This window comes from Lynx canadensis, chromosome B3 (genome assembly GCF_007474595.2).
Source record: "Lynx canadensis isolate LIC74 chromosome B3, mLynCan4.pri.v2, whole genome shotgun sequence".
Taxonomy (NCBI): Eukaryota; Metazoa; Chordata; class Mammalia; order Carnivora; family Felidae; genus Lynx; species Lynx canadensis.
In genome coordinates this window covers 30,596,123-30,618,836 of record NC_044308.2, presented here as the reverse complement: position 1 = coordinate 30,618,836, position 22,714 = coordinate 30,596,123, and the positions used below count along the sequence as shown (strand labels likewise).

The 22,714-nt window shown below is 55.0% G+C and overlaps 1 protein-coding gene across 1 annotated transcript; it reads left to right on the top strand.

Annotated features, from left to right (window-relative positions):
• The first annotated feature begins 5,102 nt into the window (after window positions 1–5,102).
• SNX33 (sorting nexin 33) lies at window positions 5,103–15,570 on the top strand. The gene is made up of 2 exons (XM_030317646.1): window positions 5,103–8,020; window positions 13,933–15,570. The coding sequence occupies exons 1-2, from the start codon at window positions 6,553–6,555 to the stop codon at window positions 14,184–14,186; spliced, it is 1,722 nt and encodes a 573-aa protein (XP_030173506.1). The 5' UTR covers window positions 5,103–6,552; the 3' UTR covers window positions 14,187–15,570.
• Window positions 15,571–22,714: the final 7,144 nt, after the last annotated feature.

The window sequence follows — 22,714 nt, the reverse complement described above, 5'->3', positions numbered from 1 at the left end:
GTTTAAAAAGAAAAAGTAGTTTTATCATTATACATGCATCTCTAAATACATTGAGAACCTTCTTACTCAGAGTGTAGCCAGTGGACTAGCAAAGAGCTTGTTGGACATGCAGTCTCATTCCTGACCTACAGAATCAAAATCTGCATTTAACAAGATCCCCAGGTAATGTGTATACACACTGATTTTGCAGATGTGATTAAATTAATGATTTTGAGATGGTGAGAATATACTCAATTATCTGGATGGGTCCCATGTTATCATAAGGGTCCTTATAAGTGAAAGAGGAAGACTGAAGAGGCAGAGATGGGATGATGAAAGCAGAAGTCTGAGTGATGTGATAGCGGGTTTTAAAGATGAAAGGGAGCCAAGATCAGGGGACTGTGGGCAGCCTCTAGAAGCTGGAAAAGGCAAGGAAACGAATTTTTCCTTAGAGCCTCATGAAGGAACATGGCGCTGCTGACGCTTGAGATCCAGTGAGATCCAGTTTGGATTTCTGTAAAGCCATAAGTTTGTGTTGCTTTAAGCCACTAAGCTTGTTGTAAATTGTTACAACTGCAATAGAAAACAAATACAGATTGTTTTTTTTTCTAATTGATTTGAAGATGTTCTTTATGCGTTATGGATATTAATCCTTAGCCAGTTATATATGGAACAAATATCTTCTCCCAGTTTGTAGTGTGTCCCCACCCTTCATATTCCCCTAAGCCTCATTCACTTCCATCCTCAATTCTTGCTTAGCATGTCTGCAGTAGGACTCTTGGTTAACTTCCTTCTCCCAGACAATAAACAAAATAAAAAATAAACTATATGTTTTAGCAAGTGATAAGCGCTATGAAACAAAATTGAGCAGGCTGTAGGAGAGCTTGGGGTGAGGAAGAGCTGTAATTTTAAATAGGGCATGTCAGGATAGGTCTTACTGAGAAGGTGATATTTTATAGGGATTTAGCCATGTGGATATCTAGTGGAAGAGTATGTCAGAAAGAGGAAACAGTGCAAATGCCTTGAGACAGGCATGTGCCTGACATGTCGGAAGAGGAGTAACAAAGCCATCCTGGCTGGAGCAGAATGGGCTAGGGAGGGGAGGAAAGGGGGTTCAGATAACAGGTTCATAGGCCTTTGCCTAAGTAAGGACTTTGCTTTTTATGTTTGTGAGATGAGGACACTGAATGGTTTTGAGCAGAGGATTGACATCTAACATATTTTAAATGGATCACTCTGACTGCCATGTTGATAATAGACTGTCAGGAGGCAGAGGTGGAAACAGAGATTGGTTGGACACTGTTGCAGTGATCTGGGTGAGAAAGATGGTGGTTGGGACCAGGAGAGCAGCAGTGAGATGTTGATGTGAGAGGAGACCCAGGATGTGGAGAGTCAAGGATGGCTCCAATTTTGGCCTGAGAAAGTGGAAGAAACTACTCATTACTTGAGATGGGGAAGGCTGCCAAGTAGAACAGGTTTGGGGGGCAATATCCAATATTGCTTGGGACATGTTGGGTTGGAGGTGTCTGTTAGACATCCCAGGGATGTCAAGGAGAAAGACATTTGAGTCTGGAATTCTAGAGAAAGGCCTAGGTTGGAGATTAAAAAATTGAGGTGTTTTTGGCAGATAGATGGTGTATCAAGCCAGGGCAAGGTCATCAAAGAAATGAAGATGATAGAAAAGACAAGAGGAGCGCTTTCTGTAGTCACTCTAGTTTTTTTTTTTATTTTTTTAAAATTTTTTTTTCAACGTTTTTTTTATTTATTTTTGGGACAGAGAGAGACAGAGCATGAACAGGGGAGGGGCAGAGAGAGAGGGAGACACAGAATCGGAAACAGGCTCCAGGCTCCGAGCCATCAGCCCAGAGCCCGACGCGGGGCTCGAACTCACGGACCGCGGGATCGTGACCTGGCTGAAGTCGGACGCTTAACCGACTGCGCCACCCAGGCGCCCCTGTAGTCACTCTAGTTTTAAGAATTATTGGAGGGGCGCCTGGGTGGCTCAGGCAGTTGAGCATCTGACTCTTGATTTCGGCTCAGGTCTTGGAGTTTGTGAGTTTGAGCCCCACGTTGGGCCCTGTGCTGACAGTGTGGAGCCTGCTTAGGATTCTGTCTCTCCCTCTCTGTCTGCCCCTCCTCTGCTCTCTAAATAAAAAATAAATAAGTAAATAAGAGAATTGTTGGAGAGAGGATAAACCGGTGAGGTAGAAGGAAAACATGGAGAGTATGGTCTCCATAATGCAAGTGAAGAAAGTATATCCAGAGGGAAGGAGTGATCAACCTGGTCCAATGCTATTGAAAGGTTGAGTTAGAGGGGAACTGAGAATAACTATTAGGTCATTGATGACTTTGACCTTGACAAGAATAGTTTCAGTGGAGTGTGAGGGTGAAAGACTGCCTAGAGGAGTTTAAGAGGAGAAAGGGAGGAGAGAAATTATAGGCAGTTAGTACAGATAGCTATTTTGAGGAACTTTGCTCAGGCACGCAAAGAGAAATGGGGCAGTAGCTGGTGGGGGAAGTAGAATTGAGAATCTATTTTTTGAAGATGTGGGTTGACTCTTTCCTCAATACTCACAGCTTGTTGGAGGCCATGCCAGTCTATTCTACCTCCATGAACTCCCAGATTTACTTCTCCCTAGCCCAGCACCCTTGCACTGTCCGGCTCTTGTCATCTCTTGTCTGCTTTGCCACTGTGTGGTCCAGTGTACTCCTGCTGCCACCAGCTCAACCTGGAAGCCACTGGCTGCAGCTCTCTCTTATTGACTCTTTTCCTAAAAGGGGAACGTTGGGTGCTTGGAGGGGGAATGGATGCTGTTTGCCGAGCTTGAATCAGGGTCCCGGCAGGAAAGAGAGAACACACTCCAATTAGAATAATGTGAGAACTGAATAAAGGGACTTTGTCGTAAGGGAGTAGGCAGGGTGTAGGGAAACCACAAAGTGCAGTTTCCTGAGACTAGTAACTAGGGGTCTGCATTACCCTAGGCTTGAAGGTCACTGGAAGGAAGGGAATGGAAGATACCTATACTGGATGGAAATCTCTGTGAGCATCAAGAGAGTTTCCCCCAAGAACCTGGAAATAAGGGTGGTCCCTGAGAGTTAGAAAAACCCACCCAAAACAGGTGTGGGAGTAAATCCAAGATGGTTGGTCTGTGAATGTGTGACTGAGGTGTTTGGGAACCAACTAAAGACTAGGATCCTAGGTGGATGAGCAGACATCCCACTGATTGTATTAAGGGAGCTAATAAAGGTGAAATGTTTACAACGGTGTCTGGCACTAATGAAGTAGTTGCTGTTTTTAGGCCCAGCTTGAAGAGAGGCTATCTGAACCCAAGAGAGATCACAGAGAAGCAGTATCCCAAAAGCAGCTGGGGGAAACATACTTCAGCTCTGGTTGTAGGAGAGACAGGATAACCTGAATCCTTAAGCTCAAGGCTGGCCCTATTGCGGGGGGACAATATCTCAATGTTTCTTGGCTGAAAAACTTGTTACACCATCCCCTCTTCAAGGGGTTTCTAGATTCACTGAGCTAACCTTTCTGGTAACTGGGCTTTGTGAGGAGTGGCCCAAATTGCCTTGATCTATTGATGCAAAAATTCAGGTCTACCTGACAGTTGTATTTCTGTGCTGGTATGTATATAATTGTCAAATCACTTTGTTGTACATCTGAAACTAATATATTGTATGTCAACCAAACTTTAATTACAAATAAAAATTAAAAAAAAAATTAATACCTGCCCTTCTGGGGTTTGTACATAAGCCTTTATTCAGGTCATATGCCAGCCCTGCATAGGGAATTGGATCTACTCACTGCACCAATGAAATTGGGTTTTGGAGCCAGAGGCCTGCAAATCTCACCCCTCAAAATAGCCAAAGGTGCCACATTTAACAGCTCCACCTTATGCCAATTAATCTGCAACAAGTAGGAAGACAGAATGGAAGGTCTAGCTAGAAGGGGTAGGCAAGTTTCCAGGGCACAGCCAGGAAGAGGAGTAGGGGCTGAAGCCTTTGTCTCATCTTAGGTCCTCCTCCTCCAGGAAGCCTTCCTTGATCCTTGCTCCACCCAGGCTGGGGTAGGTGCCCTCCTATGCACATTGCAGGGTACTTGTCCCACTGGGTAGGGGAGTTATCTGTTTACTTGTCCCAACATATCTGAGCTTCTGGAATGTAAGGACAATGTCTTATTTGACTTTGTATCCAGGAGGCCTGATACAGAACTGATTACTCAGTTAATGTTTTCTTGGATGCATGATTTAATAAATGAGACAGACACAGAATAGACGAATTAAGGACAAGAGGGTGGACTGTAAACCCTAGAGGGGGGACACAACCTACTGCCTCCTTGTGTTGTAATCCCCAGTGCCCAGGACAGTGCCTGTTAGTGCCCAAAGTGTTCTGGATGGGCTAACCAAGGGTCAAATCCCCCTTGCCTCTTCCTGGAAGCCTCCGCGGACCACCCCTCTCTCCTTGCTGCTGATGGCCTATAGGAAAAAATCCAGTCTGCGTAAAGCATCACGGAACTGGGTCTTGCCTAAACTTGTTCCCTGTTGCTACATATGTAGGGTCTTGTCTTTCCCTTTGAAGGAAGTCTCCCATGTCAGCCCTGTCTGGCTAACGTAGTAGGACCTGTAGTGGCCAGTACCCCAGGCCTCTAAGGCTTCTTCCCAGAGGACGCCGCTGACTCCGGGGCCCACTCTGGGTCCCCCTCCGGAGAACAATCCCTAGGCTGCGCCAAGGCCCAGTGTCGCCCAGCCTCGCCGGAGTGGGGGTGGGGGAGGCAGCGGAGTGGGAGGAGGCGTCGGCGGCGGGTCTCCCTCCTAGCCCTCTTCCTTAACCCCCAACCCCGGGTGTCGGCTCTGGCGCCCTCCTCGCAAGCCCGCACTTCGCAAACTTTCGGAGTTTTCCTCCAGTTGCGTCACGGAAAAGGCAAGAGGGTGACCGAGCCCAGAAGGCGAGGCGGCGGCGGCGGCGGCGGCGGCGGCGGCGGCGGCGGCGCGGAGCGGAGCTCGAGCCCTTCGGGCGCTAGGTGTTTCCCAGCGAGAGCGGGCGGGCGGGGGTCTTGGGGGATCGCGGCCCCCTAGAGCGCTGGTCGCTGTCACCCTCCCACAGCCGGATCTGGGAGCGGGCGAGTGCGGGCGAGCGCCAGAGGGAAAGAAGCGAGGAGTAGGCGGGGGCCCCGGCGCCCGAGCCCCAGGCCGCGGGAGGGCGGAGCCGGGCCGTCCCTGCCCAGCCGGGACGCACGGAAGTGCTGTGGAGTTTGCCCAATTCCCCAGCCTGCTTTTCCTCCTTCCCTCCCTCTCCCCACCCCTCACACCCCCCCCCCCCCTCGGCTATTCCCTCCTTTCTCCGGACGCCACCTCCCGGAATCCCTTTTTCTGTTGTTTTGGAGCTAGCTTCTCGCTGGCGGCGCAGAGGGACTGCGAGTGTTGGACGCGGAGGCGGGCTGGGGGCTCAGCCCGCCGCCCACCGGCCGGAGCCCGCGGGGCAGAGCGGAGGACGGACGGCGAGCCGGCCGGGCGCACCATCTGCTCGCCGCAGCGCACTCCCCAAACTCCTGTTGAGTGTGTGCGTGCACGCCAGGGTTGGGGGTCTGTACGACCTGCGCGCCGGGACCGGGTACCGCGGGGATTACCTTTGGACGAGGTCCGTGGACTCAGATCAGGGTCAGCTTCAGGCTCAGAAACTGCTGAGGAAATAGGCAAACAAAAGAGGCCACTCAGCTAGTGGCCAGAAGTCGCCAGAGCGCCTCGTCGCGCCCCCTCCTTCCCTAGGGTGGGGGCCGGCCACTTGGGAGGCGGGGAGAAGGCTCCTGAACCGGCTGGGGGCTGGGGACTGGGTCTGGGGCCGGGGGCCAGGGCCAGAGCCGGGCCAGACCAGGCCAGGCCGCCGGGGTCGACGAGTTGGCGGCCTGTTGTGTAAGCCTCAGTCCTTGTTTTCCCCGGCCTGGCTCGTTGTGAAGCCGGACACATCCACCCTTGGACTAGATTCAAGAGGCTGCTGCTTTTCTCCATGCCCCTCTTGGATTTTCTGGATTTTTGAAAACCCAGTGGCCCAGGAGGAGGAGGAGGAAGGAGGAAGGAGCAGATCTACAGAGGAATGTGAGAGCCTCCCAAGGCCTGAGGAGCCAGAAGGAGCTGGGAGCCAGAGCTGCCCAGGGTTTCTGGAACGGTGGTTTCTGAGTGATTCTCTTCTATTTTAGAACATTGTTCCAGTGGAAAGTGTCAAGCGAATTCTTGCCCTCTCAGAGCTGATTTCTCCGAGTCACTTGACTTTTCTTCTGGGAGTGGGAGGAAGGAGAGACTCCCCGATCTGGGGTTGCCAAGGGAAGAGAGGAGGATTATGGACATGATCCCTCCCTGATCACAGGAGTGTGCTGGGAGACCTAATACTAATAGGGCAGTTAATGGGCAATGGGCATTGTTTTGGATAGTGGGAGGCTGGACAGCATCTGTGGGTGCTGAGACCCCAGCTTAGGTTGCTGACGGACTGAGTTGCTGTGACAGGCCTTGAGCTGCCCGTGCATTCTCAGTTCCGGGCAGGACCCTCTCCTCTTCTTTCTCTACCACGGGTCCAGCCATGGCACTGAAAGGCCGAGCCCTCTATGACTTCCGCAGCGAGAACAAAGAGGAAATCAGCATCCAGCAGGATGAGGACCTGGTCATCTTCAGTGAGACCTCGCTGGATGGCTGGCTGCAGGGCCAGAATAGCCGTGGTGAGACAGGGCTCTTCCCTGCCTCTTATGTAGAGATCATCCGTTCTGGTGCCAGCTCCAACCATGCCGACTATTCCAGCAGCCCAGGCTCTCTGGGCACCCAGGTGAGCTTGTATGACAGCTCCAGTGTGGCCAGTCCTTCCAGGAGTGGTGGTGGTGGTGGCTTCCTCTCGCACCAGGGCAGCTTCGAGGAAGACGATGATGATGACTGGGATGACTGGGACGACGGATGCACAGTGGTGGAGGAGCCTCGGGCCGGTGGGCTGGGCACCAACGGGCACCCCCCTCTCAACCTCTCCTACCCTGGTGCCTACCCCAGCCAGCACATGGCCTACCGGCCCAAGCCACCCCTGGAGCGACAGGACAGCCTGGCATCTGCCAAGCGTGGCAGTGTGGTGGGGCGTAACCTCAACCGTTTCTCGTGCTTCGTGCGCTCTGGGGTGGAGGCCTTTATCCTGGGTGATGTGCCCATGATGGCCAAGATCGCCGAGACATACTCCATTGAAATGGGCCCTCGTGGCCCCCAGTGGAAGGCCAACCCCCACCCGTTTGCCTGTTCAGTGGAGGACCCCACCAAACAGACCAAATTCAAGGGCATCAAAAGCTACATCTCTTACAAGCTCACACCTACCCACGCTGGCTCACCAGTCTACCGGCGCTACAAACACTTCGACTGGCTCTATAACCGCCTGCTGCACAAGTTCACTGTCATCTCCGTTCCCCACCTGCCAGAGAAGCAGGCCACAGGCCGCTTCGAGGAGGACTTTATTGAGAAGCGGAAGCGTCGGCTCATCCTCTGGATGGACCACATGACAAGCCACCCCGTGCTGTCCCAGTATGAGGGCTTCCAGCATTTCCTCAGCTGCCTGGATGACAAGCAGTGGAAGATGGGCAAACGCAGGGCAGAGAAGGATGAGATGGTGGGTGCCAGCTTCCTGCTCACCTTCCAGATCCCCACGGAGCACCAGGACCTGCAGGATGTGGAGGACCGTGTGGACACCTTCAAGGCCTTCAGCAAGAAGATGGACGACAGTGTCCTGCAGCTCAGCACCGTAGCATCAGAGCTGGTGCGCAAGCACGTGGGGGGCTTCCGCAAGGAATTCCAGAAGCTGGGCAATGCCTTCCAGGCCATCAGTCATGCCTTCCAGTTGGACCCCCCCTTTAGCTCCGAGGCCCTCAACAGTGCTATTTCTCACACGGGCCGTACCTATGAAGCTGTGGGTGAGATGTTTGCTGAGCAGCCCAAGAACGACCTCTTCCAGATGCTCGACACGCTCTCTCTCTACCAGGGCCTGCTCTCCAACTTCCCTGACATCATCCACCTGCAGAAAGGTAAGAGCCAGAGTGGGCAAGAGACCCTTGCTAAGTCTGCGCTCTGCTGGGCACTGGGGATATGAGGATGGCCTAGAGGAATGGAGCAGCCCATCTAGTCTTTCTGTCTCATTCATTCATTCATTCAACAGTGCGTCAAGCATCTGCTGTGTGGCTAGGTGTAAGGAGATATTATTGTTCCTGGTCAGCTCTGGTTGCTGACCTCATGAAGCTCGCTATTTACCTTTTGTTGTCCATTTGTTTGATCGTGCCTTCATTTTTTCTGTTTCTGTCTCATTTGCTCATCTATCCATTTATGTGCCGAGCCCGTCAAGGTATCAGGCTGAGTCTGGGAACGCGGAGATGACCGAGGCCCAGGCCTTGCCCTTGAGGAGCACACAGGCTTACGGGGGCCACAGACACAGATAACAAGAGCACAGAGTGGGGCCTGCCTTCCCGCTCCTCACAAGTTCCACTCCCTGCCCTTGTGGCTTCAGAGCCTGGTCTCCCTGCTGCATGCCCTATCTGTGAGCTCCCTGTCTGTGTGCGGGAGGCCCCCTGTCCCCGCTTTGCAGATGAAGAAGCTGGTGTCCTAGAAGAGTGGTTGCACAGGGAGTCCCTGGCTCAGCTGAGACTGTCCCTTCCTCCTTCGCCTCCCCAAGGACACGTCCCTGTTGGCCAATTCCCAAGCCCAGCTGTGTTTTCAGTTCTCATGGCCCCCCTCTGTGGGGGAGGGACAGGATGGGCCTCTGTCTGTTAATGTTGGGCTGTCAAGGAACTGCCAGGGAAGTGACTCATCTCGGGTCACCTAGGGGCACCCGGGCTGGTCTAGGGGAGGAACAGGGGTCCAGGGCACTACCCACATGGCCCCTCCAACTCCTCCTTCCTGAGCCTGGATTCTCTTGCCTGAGCAGTGAGTTAGGGGCTGACCTGGCAGGTGGCTGAGTCCTGGGGACCACAGGCAGGGCAGATGTCAGGAGAGAGGTGTGGTCCTCTCCGGGGCTGCTTGGTAACTCAGGAAGAACGTCTGCAGGGCGTGGGGCTGGCTCCCTGGCCCCTAGGCCCTGAGGTCAGGCCTGGCTTGGTGCTGAGTTTTCCTCTGGGTGGGGCCAGGAGGCAGACCTCTGGACTGAGCCTGGGGGACAGCAAACACTAAGCTCTGCCTCAGTATCCAGGAGAGTCAGGAGTAAGCCAGCCCTGCTCTACTTTCCCGGGAGATTGACTTCTAGAACTTATCCAGCTCCTGGGCTCCTTTCTCTTCTCACTTTCTCTTCCTGCTTTCCATCTCTGCCCTTTTTCCTCACCTCTACATTCCTATCCTCCTCCCCTCTTCTATCAGCTTCAGGAGACATGTGGGGACTGTGTCCTCTATCTGCTGTGTGTTCCTGGGAAGTGCCTTCCCCTCTCTGGGCCTTAGGTTCCTGATCTAGAAAACAAGGGAGGGTAGATCTAGTGAGCTCTCAGGCCTCCAAGGGGGTGAAGACAGGAGACTTCTGGGGAGGGTCTGGTGGAAAACAGAGTGATGCCTTAGAGCTGAGTCTGAGCTCTAGGGCTGGGACGTGGCTGGCAGGCTGGGGCCCAGTGGGGCAAGTGTTTCCCTGGGCGGAAGTGGAGCCACTCTCGCTGCTGTGCTACGGCCTGGGAAAGCTGGTTCAGCCAGCTCCTCGGATGGCATGTTTCTGTGTGGGCAGTGGCAGGGGAAAGCAGGGGCACAGTGATTAAACAGCTGCCCCTGTGCAGTTGCTGGGGACCTTGCCCTGGGCAGAGCTGGGGGGGAGGAAGGCAATCCCATACCCAGCCAGAGTTCCCAGGCTTGTACTGAAGCAGGAAGAAGTAAAGCTGGATGGGCTTTTCTGATTCTGGGGCAGGGAGACAGAGCTGAGAGGGCTTCTACCTGAGGTCTTTCTGAGAGTATGGGCCCAACAGGCCTCTGGGCTGGTGCATTCAACCTTAGGCAGAGGCTAACCCATCTTCTCTCACCCTGAGGACTCCTCCTCAATAGACCAAGCCCATTGGGCTTACTCTTCCTTCTTCTGGGCTTTGCATTGCTACTCCTAGGCCTGTGGTTGGGCAAGTTAGGGAGAGAGGCTTGGAATCTGGCTGAGACAGAATTGGGCAGGTTTGGGGGACCACAGCCTGATGGGGGGAGGAGGGGTTCCATGCTGGCAGTGTGGGTGGAACCCTTTCTCAGAGAAAGGAGCAGGAAAGTTGGGCCTTGGGTCCCTAGAATTCTACCTAGTCTGTCTGGACATCTGAAAGATGGCAAGAGTGTGGCAGAGGCCATGGAAGGAAGCTGATGGGAGGCTCAGGTGGGATCAGGAGACCAGGATTTGGACAAATGTTGCCTCTGAGATGACCGTGAGAGCGTTTTCTCCCCTCAGTGTCCACCTTAGTAAAATGGGTCATGGAGCCTGATTGGCACTGAGATGAAGCCCACCAGTCTGTCTGCCCACTGGCCCGGGCCCTGGAGCTCAGTCCAGGAGTCTCCTAAGAGGAGTAACCGTATAATTAACCATCTAAGCCAGGGAAGTTTTGGGGATGAAGGGGGCCCTAGTAATAGTTACCCTGGGATAAGGGGAAACAGTGACCGTCCAGGGCCCCTACCTGAGAGCCAGCCAGGGTAGGGCTATGTCCTAAGGCTCAGCACAAGCCAGGGAGGTTACAATAAGGTGGGATGATATGCAGAGCAGGAATTGGGGCTCAGGGGTGTCTGACTGCACAGCCCAGGCTGTTTCCCCTGTGCCTGACAGATGGGGTAAGGAGCTCCCCCAGGGATATGTGCATGAGCCAGAAGGGGAAGGACAAGGGGGGCTTGGGTGCTTTAGCACTGCTAACTCAGCTGGCATCCTTGCTGGGCCGGAAGCAGGCCCAGGGCTGCAGAATGTACGTGGAGGGACCATGGGACTCACAGGTTGGCCAAGGTAGAATGTCCCCTGCAGGACCAAGTGCTTGTCTGGGGGAAGAGTGGGTCCGAACTCTGTGTTCTGGGCCATCACCTAACCCTCTCTCTCCCTCCCCTCCTAGGCTTCCATAAATAAAGAGAATCATATTGCTACAAGCCCCCACCAGCTGGTTGTCGCTGTCACTGAGAAGCAGTCCGCACACGCTTGCGCATATATATCCTCTTGAGCTCTTATTCTGTCAGGTGCCATCCTAAGTGCTTTATACAGACGAGTTCAAGTTAAACCTCAACTATGCTATAGGGCAGGCACCATTATCCCATTTTTCCAAGAGTACTATACCACCAAGGGCAGTTGTCAGCAGCATCAGATCTGGTCTGGCCTGTCCCTTTTGACACCTGAGAAACCTCCAGCCCAGCAAGAGCAGTGGCTTGCTGGAGGTGACACAGCTGAGACTAGGACTCAGACCTCTTGTCCCTGACCTGGGTGGGGGCCGGGTAATTACCTCGAGAGGTGGGGACGAGATGGATTAAGGTAGGATCTTAGGAAATATGTCTGGGACCCTGGGGCTCTGAAGCTTCAGCCTCCTTTCCTGGTTCATAGGATCCGGCCTATAGGACACCTGCCAGGGCAGGAGGCTCCCCTGGGTCCTCAGCTCTCAGGTTGAGTCCTACATGGAATGTAGCAGGGATGCTAGACAGGCCTGAGCCCTGACTCCCAGCCTGTCTCTGGGGTACGTTAGTGTTAGCTGGTCCCGGCCCCAGATCTGAGTCACAGGGTGGAGAGGTGACAGAGAGCAGGGTGGGACCTCTGCCCCCCCCCCCCCCCCCCAGGCAGCTTTTGTCCCCCATCTTTGGCTCCCTGCCTGTCTGTGGATACCTAGCAGTTGCAGTAGATTTGTTTCTATTATTTGGGCCTCTGTCTCCTCATCAACAAAAGGAGCCTTTCTTTCCTCCAAGGCCAGAAAAGCCCTCTTGAATACAGGTCCACCCTTAGTGCACTGAGATTTTTTTCAGGCAGGTGGAATCCAGGCTAGTTAGTGTCTCCTTTTCAGGTAGGATCCTTGTCGTTGTCTGGGGGCCCCACACAAATGGGGTGGCTGGGTATGAACCCTCTGCAGTAGAAGCAGTATCCACTGAGGAGGGGTATGTCTGGGCCAGGCATCCCCCGTGTGAGGAGCATGAAGGAGGCTGGGAGCCCCTAGGCAAGTCCTCCTGTCAGGGCCTCGGTTTCCTCTGTACAGTAGTGGGGTAGGGGTGGGGGTGGAGGGTGGGCAGCTGGCATCTAGGGCCTCTTTAGCTCTGAAGTCTCTTATCGGGTCCTCATCCTGGGCCTTGGGCTGAGCCCTCTTCTGCTGCCCAGGTCTGGCCAGCGGGGCTGGAACAGGAGGCGGGAGGTGGCTCAAGGAAGGTGGCAGAAGGACTGAGTGGGTTGGGAACTGGTGACTGCAGAGTTCTTCTGAGTGCTGTGTGAGCGGCCCTGGAGATTCTCCAGACTTGCGACTGTCTACCCCAGATGCCATTATTAGCCAGTTAGCCGTGCACTTGCTAACTAATATGCAACTACTTGCATAACTGCTTGTTAACGACTCCTTCTAAATCCTTCTGGAGTTATTTCCAGCATGTAGAGCCCTGGGCCTGACATACAGTGAATGACCAAAAAAAGGGATCTTGAATGCATCGGACATCTTGAGTGAGAGTAAAAAGAGTACATCTTCAAGGCCCCTGGCATGCTGTTGGTGTGCCCTGGATGCTTTTGAAGTGCCCGGGGGTGTTCTCTCCTCCGTGCCAACCCTGCCCACAGCCTTACTCTTCTGCGCACAGTGGATTCCCTGCAGCCCCGCGAGGAGTTCGTGCCAGGCACAGGCGAACTGCCTCCTCCTCCCGGCACCTGTCCCCACTGCCTTTGATGCACAATTAGTCAAGTGCCTGTTAATTCAGAGCTGAAATTCATTCACCAACTGCTTGCTGATTCATTCAGATCTTCTAAATTGGATCCCCTGCCCAGGTTCATCCCCCGTCCCCCATCTGTCACCTGGTTATGACTAGGGCTTCCTCTGGTCCCTTTAGGCTGGTGTGGGGAGGGGCTGGGCCCGTTTGTGGGGAGACGCACACAAAAGAAAACTCCAGGTGGCCTGTGAGGTGCTGTTTTAGAATCAATAGTGTGATGGGGGTGGGGAGAAGCCTGGAGAGGGGTCCAGAGGCATTCTGCCTCGGTACTGGGGGAGGCTCTGGTGTGGGGGTGGCGCCTGAGCCTGTTGGGGAGCCTTAAATTGTGTGTAGAGATCTAGCAGGCGGAGGTGCAAAGGGAGGAAAGAGCAGGGTGAGTTTGATGAACATGGGGCCAATTCCCAGAGGGCCTCACAGCTAGGAGAATAGGCTTGGGCTTTGATCTGTAAGCAGTGGGGGCCGGGGGAGTGGGGAGGTTCTGGAGCTTTGAGTGCCCAGCTTGGCTGCTCTTCAGGTACCACGGAGAACCTCTGGGCCTGAGGTGGGAGCCCCTTATAGGAGTTCAGTGAGGAACAGGTTGAATCAGCTCAGCAGACATGTACCAAGTGAGCTCCTCCGTGGGCTAGGCTTTGTCCTGGGTGCCGGAGACATTGAGCTCACAGACCACAGGAAGGCAGGCGGAGCAGCCACAGGGTGGTAAGAGCGGGGCAGATGAAAGCCCTGGGAATGCTGGGAAGTACCTAATGTGGTGGGGGGAAGGCTTCCTGGAGGAGGTGATGTCTGAGCTGATCAGGAGCCAGTGTGAGAGACGATGCTTCTGTTGGATAAAGACAGCCCTGTCCTGGAACAATGTACAGCCAGCAGGGCTGTGACAGTCTGGGTGTTGTGGGCTGTTGGCAGTGCCCCAGGTTTGGAGGGGAGTTGAGCTGGATGGAGGTGAGGGTTTGGGGAGGGTTTGTCCTGGTGGAGACACCAGGTGGAGGGTGGATAGCGCTCATGAGGGGGCTCACGGAGGGTATAGGGAGCAAATGGGGGAGACCAGAGCCCTAACTTCCCTTGTCCTCCTCCACTGTGCCCGTGCCAGGCGCCTTCGCCAAGGTGAAGGAGAGCCAACGCATGAGTGACGAGGGCCGCATGGCACAGGACGAGGCAGATGGCATTCGTAGGCGCTGCCGCGTGGTGGGCTTCGCCCTGCAGGCTGAAATGAACCACTTCCACCAGCGCCGTGAGCTCGACTTCAAGCACATGATGCAGAACTACCTGCGCCAGCAGATCCTCTTCTACCAGCGGGTAGGCCAGCAGCTGGAGAAGACGCTGCGCATGTATGACAACCTCTGATCATGTGTACCTGGCCCCCACCCTGCCCCCGGGCCTGGTCGCCGCAGCGCACTCCGCTCTCTTGACCTCCCCACACCAGCAGTGGCTGGGAGGGGATGGGGTGGGCTTTGGAGGAGTCCTGGGTACCCCTGGGGAAGTCTCCCAGCCCTTAGAGGTAGGGGCACAGAAGGGGTGAGAGTGGGGTCAGGAAGCTTCTGGGCTGAGGTCTGGGCTGCTGGTCAGTTGCTTGAGGCCGGGCCACAGTCTTAGCCTCCCCTAGAACCTACAGTACTCACTCACCTGGCTACCACCCCCTCGTTCATTCAGCAGGCACCAGGGCCTGCTGCAGCTCCGGGTCAGATGCTGGGCACCCGGGACTGCGACATGCCTGCCCTCAGGGAGTCCCCAGTAGAGGTAGGGTCAGACACAGAAACAGATGAGGGCAATGCAGAATGATTGATGGTAAATAAGGGGTTCCTGGGAGCTTAAAGAAAGAACCACTCATTCTGTTGGTCAGGAAAGGCTCCATAGAGTAGGTGACATTTGAGTAGTATTTTGGAGAATGACAAAGACCTGCCAGACAGTAAATGGGGACAGTAGATGAGAGATGGGGTGGGGGGGAAGACATTCAGAAGAGAGGAATAGCATGGGCAAGGGTGTGGAGGAATGAAAACACCCCCTCCCTCCCACCTTTACTTTTCCCAAGTAAATTTCGTGCCCCCATCGGTTGAGATTCTGGACTGTGTGATGGAGGGGAGGGATCTTCTTGCTCCTGTGTCCCTGTCCCTGCCTCACCTTGTCCCCTCTGGAGGAGCTGCGGGCCAACTCCTCCTGTCTCCCCTCCACCTGCTGAGCCTCCATTACCCCTTGGCTAGGGGACCATGCAGCATCTTTACCCTGGGCTCAAGGTGCTGAGACAGGCCACTGACCCCAGGACGTTGGTGGCACCTTCCTGGAAAGGACACCCAGAAGTTACCAGATATTTGAGTTCACCAGCAATAGCTCTCCACATTCCGAGCAGGCTCGGCCCCAGGCTTCCAGGGTCCTCAGACCCAGTGACTCCCGGAACCCTTCCTGTGGCACAGAGGGAAGGCCAAGGGGAAAAAGACGGCTGGCTTTGCCCACTGCCCCAGAAGCCCCTGGGCCCGCACGCCCACGGCCAGCCTCACTGTGATGTCAGCCCCAGCTCCCTCCCTGGCCAGGTTGTGCTCTCTCCCACCCGTGTTTACATCCTCCAGGGGGCTACTCCTTCCCCCTAGGCCTGGGCATGGGCCAGCTGTGGGTTGGGGGAACTGATAGGTGCCACTGCTGGCCCCCCCTTGGGAGGTCATGGCCACTCCTGGCTCCTGCTGCTTGATCTTTTTTCTTTCTTGTTTTCTTGATAAACCTTTTGCAATTAAGATAACAAAAGCATGGCTTTTTTTGTTTGGATCCTGCAGGGATTGAGTGTGTGGGGAGGATGGAACCCTAAGTTTCCCTGGGAGCTATTGGATTATAAGGTTATGTTGGGCACAAAACCTCTAAAATTTGGGGGAGGACTGTGCTGGTGGCAGGTGCTGGCTGGGGAGCTAGAGGTGGCCATGGGCCCCAGCCAGACTCACACCCCTCCCAGACCTCACTCTCCTCATCTCTCAATGGGTGGAGTCCTGCTAGGGTTTGGCTGTGCTCTGTGATTTCAGACTGAGGGTTGCCCGAGGAAGGGATAGGAGGCCATGCCCCACACAACCTAATTGTTCCTCTCCCCAGGGAGGCATGCTCCAGCTTTGCCCCCCAGGAAAGCCCTGGTCCAGGAGAGGTGGAGGGGACTCAGAAATTGTGTCCTTCCCAAAGAGTCCTGGGTGTCCAGGCCGGGGGTGGCTTCCATGCTGGAAACCAAGGAGGTCCTCCCCAGCGGCGCCCTCAGCGGTTGTCCCAGTCAGTATGAGCAGGAATCAATGGGAAGGAGGGCAAGGGGGACTCGGTGGAGGGAGGGCTGGTAGGTTCGGGGCCTCAAGGGAGGCTTTGGCCAGGCCAGGGGCCCAGGGAGCTTGTGGCAGTGAGAGGGGGGTAAGGAATGGCCAGCGCAGTGGGGAAGGGCAGCAAAAGCTCTCCGTTCAGGGCAGAGCACCCTCTGGCCCTCGGTCAAAATTAGGTTCAGATTTGGGACTTTCTGTGGAATTTTCCCCTCCCTCCTCCCTGCCCTCCTTCCTTCATTTTCCAACCCACCCAAGGACCTTCCCGCCCTTAACCTCTTCACAACTTGACCTCCAAGCAGCCTTCTGTAGAGGGAACTCTGACCACAATGGGGGAGTCTCCTTACTGAGGCCAGTCTGGGTAGGAGTGGTGGGAATGCCTTTCTTAACCCACAGTGCCTGGAAAGTCCCCTGTTCGTGCTTCCTGCCCTGGGAATAGCACAACCCTCTTGTGTCCCTTTCTTTAGAGGGGGAGCCACCTCCCATGCCTCCCAGCCTTAGGGTGAGGGAAGCAGTCTGACATTTTTCTCAGGAGGGGCTTGGACCTAGGAGGAGAGTCCAAATGTGAAGTCTTGGGACTGGCCAGGTCTATGCTGTAGGCATCCTGAGATCTCTAGGCTGGGGCAGGCCCATGTATAGTGGGGAGTGAGGATGTCCACAGCCATTCTCTCTGTTTCTTTCCCGTTTATTTATTTTTTGGACAGAGAGAGACAGAGCATGAACGGGGGGAGGGGCAGAGAGAGAGGGAGACACAGAATCGGAAACAGGCTCCAGGCTCTGAGCATCAGCCCAGAGCCCGACCGCGGGGCTCGAACTCACGGACCGTGAGATCGTGACCTTGCTTGAAGTCGGACGCTTAACCGACTGCGCCACCCAGGCGCCCCCTCTCTCTCTGTTTATTTATTTCTCTGTATAGCTTGAGGTACTGGGGGTGGGTGTGGTGTGTGTGTGTGTGTGGGGGGGAATTTGAGATGGATCTGGGCTGACTGGATGCCCTTTCAGCAGGGCCCTGGGGGACCGGTAGGGGGGGTTGGGGGAGCATCCTGGTGGTGGCAGAGGCTGCTGGCTGGCCTCGGTCACATGCCAGGCAGATGTTCCAGACTGAGCTGGGCCCAACTGCCTCCAATTCCCTCCCTCACTTTTGCTCTGAGGGGGTTGGAGAACAAGGCCCTCTTTCTGCCCTGGGCAGCTATCAGGACCTAGGGTGGGGGTGATGAGCCCTGATCCCTGGTCTTGGCCCAGCCCAGGAAAGGAGTTTGCTTTGTGGCCACATGTGGGGGTTGGGGATGGAGGCAGCCCTCAGATCCTGCATCCTGGCTCCCGGGACACACCGGAAAGGCCATGAACTGCTATGCCACGGCAGTGCCACGACTGGAGCAGAGCCAAGCCTGCGTGAGGCAGGCCGACAGGTAGTTCCGGATCCAGCTGAGCACCCCTCCTCCTTCCCGTGGCACTGCCATGTAGCCAGCCACATGTCCACGTGGTCGCAGGTATAGTCGCCTAACCCAAAGCAGGTGCAGCCACGTGCAGCCACATACCCTGCCCACAAGCATGTAGGCTACCCCTGGCCATATGTACACGTATGCAGTCATGTGCTCACACAGTTTCACTCCCAGCCACGGTGCCACACGCTGTCACACATTCACAGCCACATCCACACGTGGGCCACATCCACACACATGCCATAATCCCTTCACATAGCCATACCCCACCCTCACTCACGGTCACACCGCCGTCCTACCCTCGCAGAGCGACACGCGCAGGTACTCAGACGCACGGCCCCAAGTTACACACGCTCATAGCAAAGGTGTCACACAGGTAGCTGCTTCTAGACTGCACCTGCACCCCCTGCTGGGAGAGCCAGTGGCATCACCCATTGTACAGACAGGAACTCGAGGTCTAGCGATCGGGCTGCCGTGTCACCCACGGGGGCCAGAATGTATTCAAGGGCCTGAGCTTAGCTCCCAGTAGCCCTGCGGCCAAGTCCCCAGGGCCAGTCCCTACTGCCTCCATTACCCCCTGGCTGAACCCACCCAACAAAGCTCCAGGCATCTCCTATCTCTCCAGCCAGAGCTGAGGCTGCAGCGTCCATATGAGCAAGAGCCAGGATGCGGTGGGCAGGGCCCAGCCCTGGGCGGGAGAAACATTCCTGCACCATCTCCTCCCCAAGCCTGTGAAGACGGCCCGCCCTGCCTGCCTGCCCGCTGACTCAGGCCTCCTGGAGCCAAGTCTGCTTGTCCCCAGCCCCCCACCAACCTGCTTCCCTACCAGCTCAGCTCCAGCGCGCCTCTGACGGCTGGGGTAGGAGACCATGAGCCCTGGCCAAAAGACCATGGGGAGAACTAAAATTTACCTCCCCAGACATGCTCAGAAGGGCTGATTGTGAAACCCAGTCCCAGGGTTCAGGATAGTTTAACACAAAGCCTTTTTTCCTTTGGCTTGGTTTTTTGTTAGTCAAACCCTAGTGCAGTCCAGGCTGTTTAGAAAACAGAGTCTCCCATGGCTGTGGCCTCCTTGGTCCCCACAGCAGCCCTGGGAGGCGTCATTATTCCATTTCACAGACGAAGGGACTGAGGCCTGGCCGGAGGGAGGATGGGGCCGGGCTGGGATCACACCCTGAGACCAAGGTGGAGCTGGACTCGAACCCAGCTCTCCGACTTCGTTCCTCAACGTCTTGACTGACTCACTTAGGTCTGAGGGAAAAGGAGCTAGCAGAGCTCCGCTCCACAGGTGAAAGAATGGGAGCTGGCAGATCCAACTGCTGACATGTGATAGGGGCTTGTGGGTAGCGTGAGTCCTGCCAGCCCACAGGGACGAAGAGGCTACAGTGGCCTGCACGGTGGCCATGGCATTGACCCAGGACCTCCGTTTACAGATGAACGTGTGTGAGGAGCATCACTTCATTTCTCTGCAACTGACTGGAATTTCTTTTCTTTTCTTTAAAAAGCATTTTTTTTTAATGTTTATTTTGAGAGAGAGAGAGAGAGAGAGAGTGAGTGCAAGTGGGGGAGGGGGCAGAGAGAGAGAGATACACACACAGAATCCAAAGCAGGTTCCAGGCTCTCCGAGCTGTCAGCACAGAGCCGGACGCTGGGCTCAGACTCCTGAACCAAGAGATCATTGACCTGAGCCGAAGTCAGACATTTAACTGACTCAGCCACCCACAGGCGCCCCCTTTCTTTTTTGCTTTCTCTTTCCCTCACATGATAGAACAGGAATCTCAAGTCAGTTGGGGACCCCTCCTTTCTGCTGGGATGCATATAAGTTTTGGGAATGGCACTTTTCAAGACATGGGCAGGCCTCTGGCACTTTGAATTTTAGAGGCTGAATCCCACACCCTATCACACACATGAAAATTTGCCTGTGTTCCACATTAAAGGTCATTCATTTCTACTCTTTCAGTTGGGTTCAGTTTGTTACTTGGCAATGTCTTCTTGTCTCATAGGAATAACTGTATGAATTTTGATTTTGTCTTTTTGTGTCCTGCTTTTTTTTTTTTTTTTTCCCTGCAAATGCTGTTGTGGGTTCTTGCAGACTCTCCTGGACCATGGCACTGGGCCTGTGGTGCCCACCGTGGTCCTAGATTAGCATCAGACCCTCTGGTCATCTCCTCCACCCACCCTCTGTCTTCCCACCTTGTCCTTTGATCCCATCATGAGGCCTCTGTGGGTCTGGCCTTTGGTCTGTTTTGAGCACTCAGGGCTCCCTCAATCATCCTTATACCTGTGGACCTCAAGGAACCTCAGGGGGCTGCAAAAGTCCCTTCTGTGGCCTGTGGTCCCCTTGAGGCTCATGGTCAGCATTCCACACCCCCCACTGTGCACTCAAGCACAAGAAGCTTTGGGAGGCTCTACAGATTCCTATGCAACCCTTTGTCATCTGAGGTCTGGCTGCCTCCTTGGGGCTCTACCTGGAAGAGGTCCAAGCCCCTGCTGCTCCTGGATCTCCCAGCTTCTGGGGCTTTACCCTCCCCCAGCTCAGGCAGCACCGTGGACACTGGATGGACATATTTCGCAACCACCCTGCATGCAAGAGATTATCAACATCATTTTACAGACCAGGAAATGGGCCCAGTGAGGGAGGTGCTGGAATAGCCGAGCTGGTGTGAGATGGTAGCCAGGTCTGGGCCACCTGTGCTGGGAAGCCAACGATTGGTGCCTGAGGGAGGAGTTAGCCTCCTGGAGGCACCTGGGGCTCCTCTGGGCTGACCTGATCCCCCTGGCTGCTATTTTGTCAGGAGTACAACAGGCGGGAGTAGTGGTGAAGCTCCACTCCACAGCCCTGCTGCCCCCAGATAGCTACAAGTCCCCTGTTTCCTTTCCCTCCACCAGCCAGAGACAGGACCCTGGTATTGGGTGAGCGGCTGAGCCCTAGAGCAAATCCTACCCTTCACGTCCTTATTCGAGGGATGTTTCTTAATTGCTTCCTGCTTCCATTTCTCTATTTATAACAGGAGTCGCAGATGGCTGTTAGGATTACCTGAGCAAACGCATCAGCTGGCAGTGCCTGCACATAGCAAGTGTCCAGTAAGGAGGGGCTGGGATGACCAGCCTCTGAGCAGAGCCTTGAGGGGACCTAGAGAGAGGCTGGGCCAAGAATATTGTTACCTGACTTCATAAGTGAGAGAACTGAGCGAGCCCTCTAAGGCCACACAGTAGGTAGATGGCAGGGCTGGGCCTGGGACTAGGCCCCCTGACCACCTCCAGACCTTGAGCCTTGCCCCACGTTGCCACCACGTCTTCACGGGAGCGGTCCTCCTTGGGGCTGGCTGACTGTCGTGGTATTTGTCAGTCCAGGGCAGGAGGAGTTCACTGGGCTGTTCGTTGGTTGTCACGTACATCATCACACACAAGAGAGCATGGCCCAAGAGTTAAGAGATGCAGGCTCATGTCAGGCCTTCCTTGGATGGATTCATCGGGCAATCTCAGGCAGGGTCATGGCTCGGTCTCAGTTTTCCTCAACGGATGTTAACAGTTGTCACAATTACACGGGGCACGACTTCACGAGTGCGGGCATTGTCACTGCTCTAGGTGTGCTGTGTCCTTGAAGCCACACGGGCCAGCAAGGCAAGGGTGCGGCCAAGTGCCCAACAGCTAACACTGAATGGCTGCTGTGTGCTGCTAGGTGCTGGGCGTCGGGCTAAGTGGCTCCCATGAGTTATCTAATTCCCACAACTGTCTGGAAGGTGAGAATGATTGCCAACATTCCCAGCAGACGGAGGCTCAGGGGCATGGAGTCACCTGTGTGAGGTTGTACAGCTGCTCACGGCATCGCGTTGAGGCTGAAGTCTGCCTGGGCCACACTGTACCCTTCCAAGGTGGGCAGGCTGGGGGCAGCTGTCCTGCTGGAGAGTGAATGCACTAGTGCTGGGGAACGGAGGGGAGCGGGGAGATGGGTGGTAAGTGGCAGGCACTGGGTGTTGGTGGCTGTGTGCCTTCAAGTTAGCAGGTGGAAAGGCAGAGGGCTTGGCCCACAGAGTGCACAGAGCAAATATTTGTTGACTGATAGTTTTCTGTAGGGCCTCCGGCTGGAGAAGGATCTGGCCACGGAGAGTGGGCTGGGCAGATGAAGCCAGGGATAGGGAGCTGGGGGTCGGGGACAAGACTCAGGTGTCTGGGAAGGAACTGAGTCAGGAGCCTCTTTGCTTGAGGGGGCCAGTATGGCGGGTGAGAGTTGGTAGGGAAATGCCAGGACTGGGTCTTGTGAGTGCCAAGGCTGAGCCGGAGAGTGGGGGGGCCCAGGCCCTGGGGCTTTTATGTTGGGGTAGGGGGGGCAGGCAGAGGATGGGGATGGGGTCTGCGCCCTGCACCCGCTATCCCAGCTGTGTGCATCCACCTGTGTGGTCACCGAGTGCCTGTCAGCATGTGTGCCTGTGCTTGCGTGTGGGTCCCCATGGTGGCACCCGTGCCCGTAGTCATTCGGCCACATGTGCTTTTCCCCCGTGCTCCCCAGCCTGGAAGAGCAACACCTCTCAACCTGAAGCTCAGGCCCAGACTTGCAATTGGGCTTAACTTCTCTCTTTCACTCACATCCACATCCATCCACGAGGCAAAGCCTTGTGAGCTCCTCCAAAGAGATCCTGAATCTGACCTGTGTCACCATCTTACTGGCCAAGCCACCATGATGCCCGCCTGGAATCACTGTGGTAGCACATCACTGTGGTAGCCTCCAAGCTGTTCTGCCTTCTCTACCTTTTTCCATCCTCCTGATGGTCCAGTAGAGTCAGAGCCATCTCTTAAGACCATATTCTAAATCAAATCATGTCCGACCCTGCTTTCAACCTCCAGGGCTTCCTGCCGTTCTTAAGTAAGCCAGATTCAGATTGCTACCACAGCCCACAAGGTCCCTTCTGATGGAACCTTGGACACCTGTCCCTTTGGCCACATAACTCCAGACCCACTGTACTCTTATTCCTCACCTAAGCCCAGAATGCTTACGGCCTCAGGGCCTTTGCATTTGCTGGTCCCCTCTGTCTGGAATGGTCTTCCTCCCAGATGTTTGTGTGGTTTGAACCTCAGTTAATTTCGAGTCGTTGCTTCAAATGTTACCTCTTTGGACGAAACCATCTCTGACCATCTAATAAAGAGTCTTCCTAGT

Bases quoted from the DNA above. Each gene is read 5' to 3' on its own strand.
- SNX33 (XM_030317646.1), top strand. From the start codon at position 6,553: ATGGCACTGAAAGGCCGAGCCCTCTATGACTTCCGCAGCGAGAACAAA. The intron at 8,021-13,932 runs GTAAGAGCCAGA...TGCCCGTGCCAG, and splicing joins CATCATCCACCTGCAGAAAG to GCGCCTTCGCCAAGGTGAAG.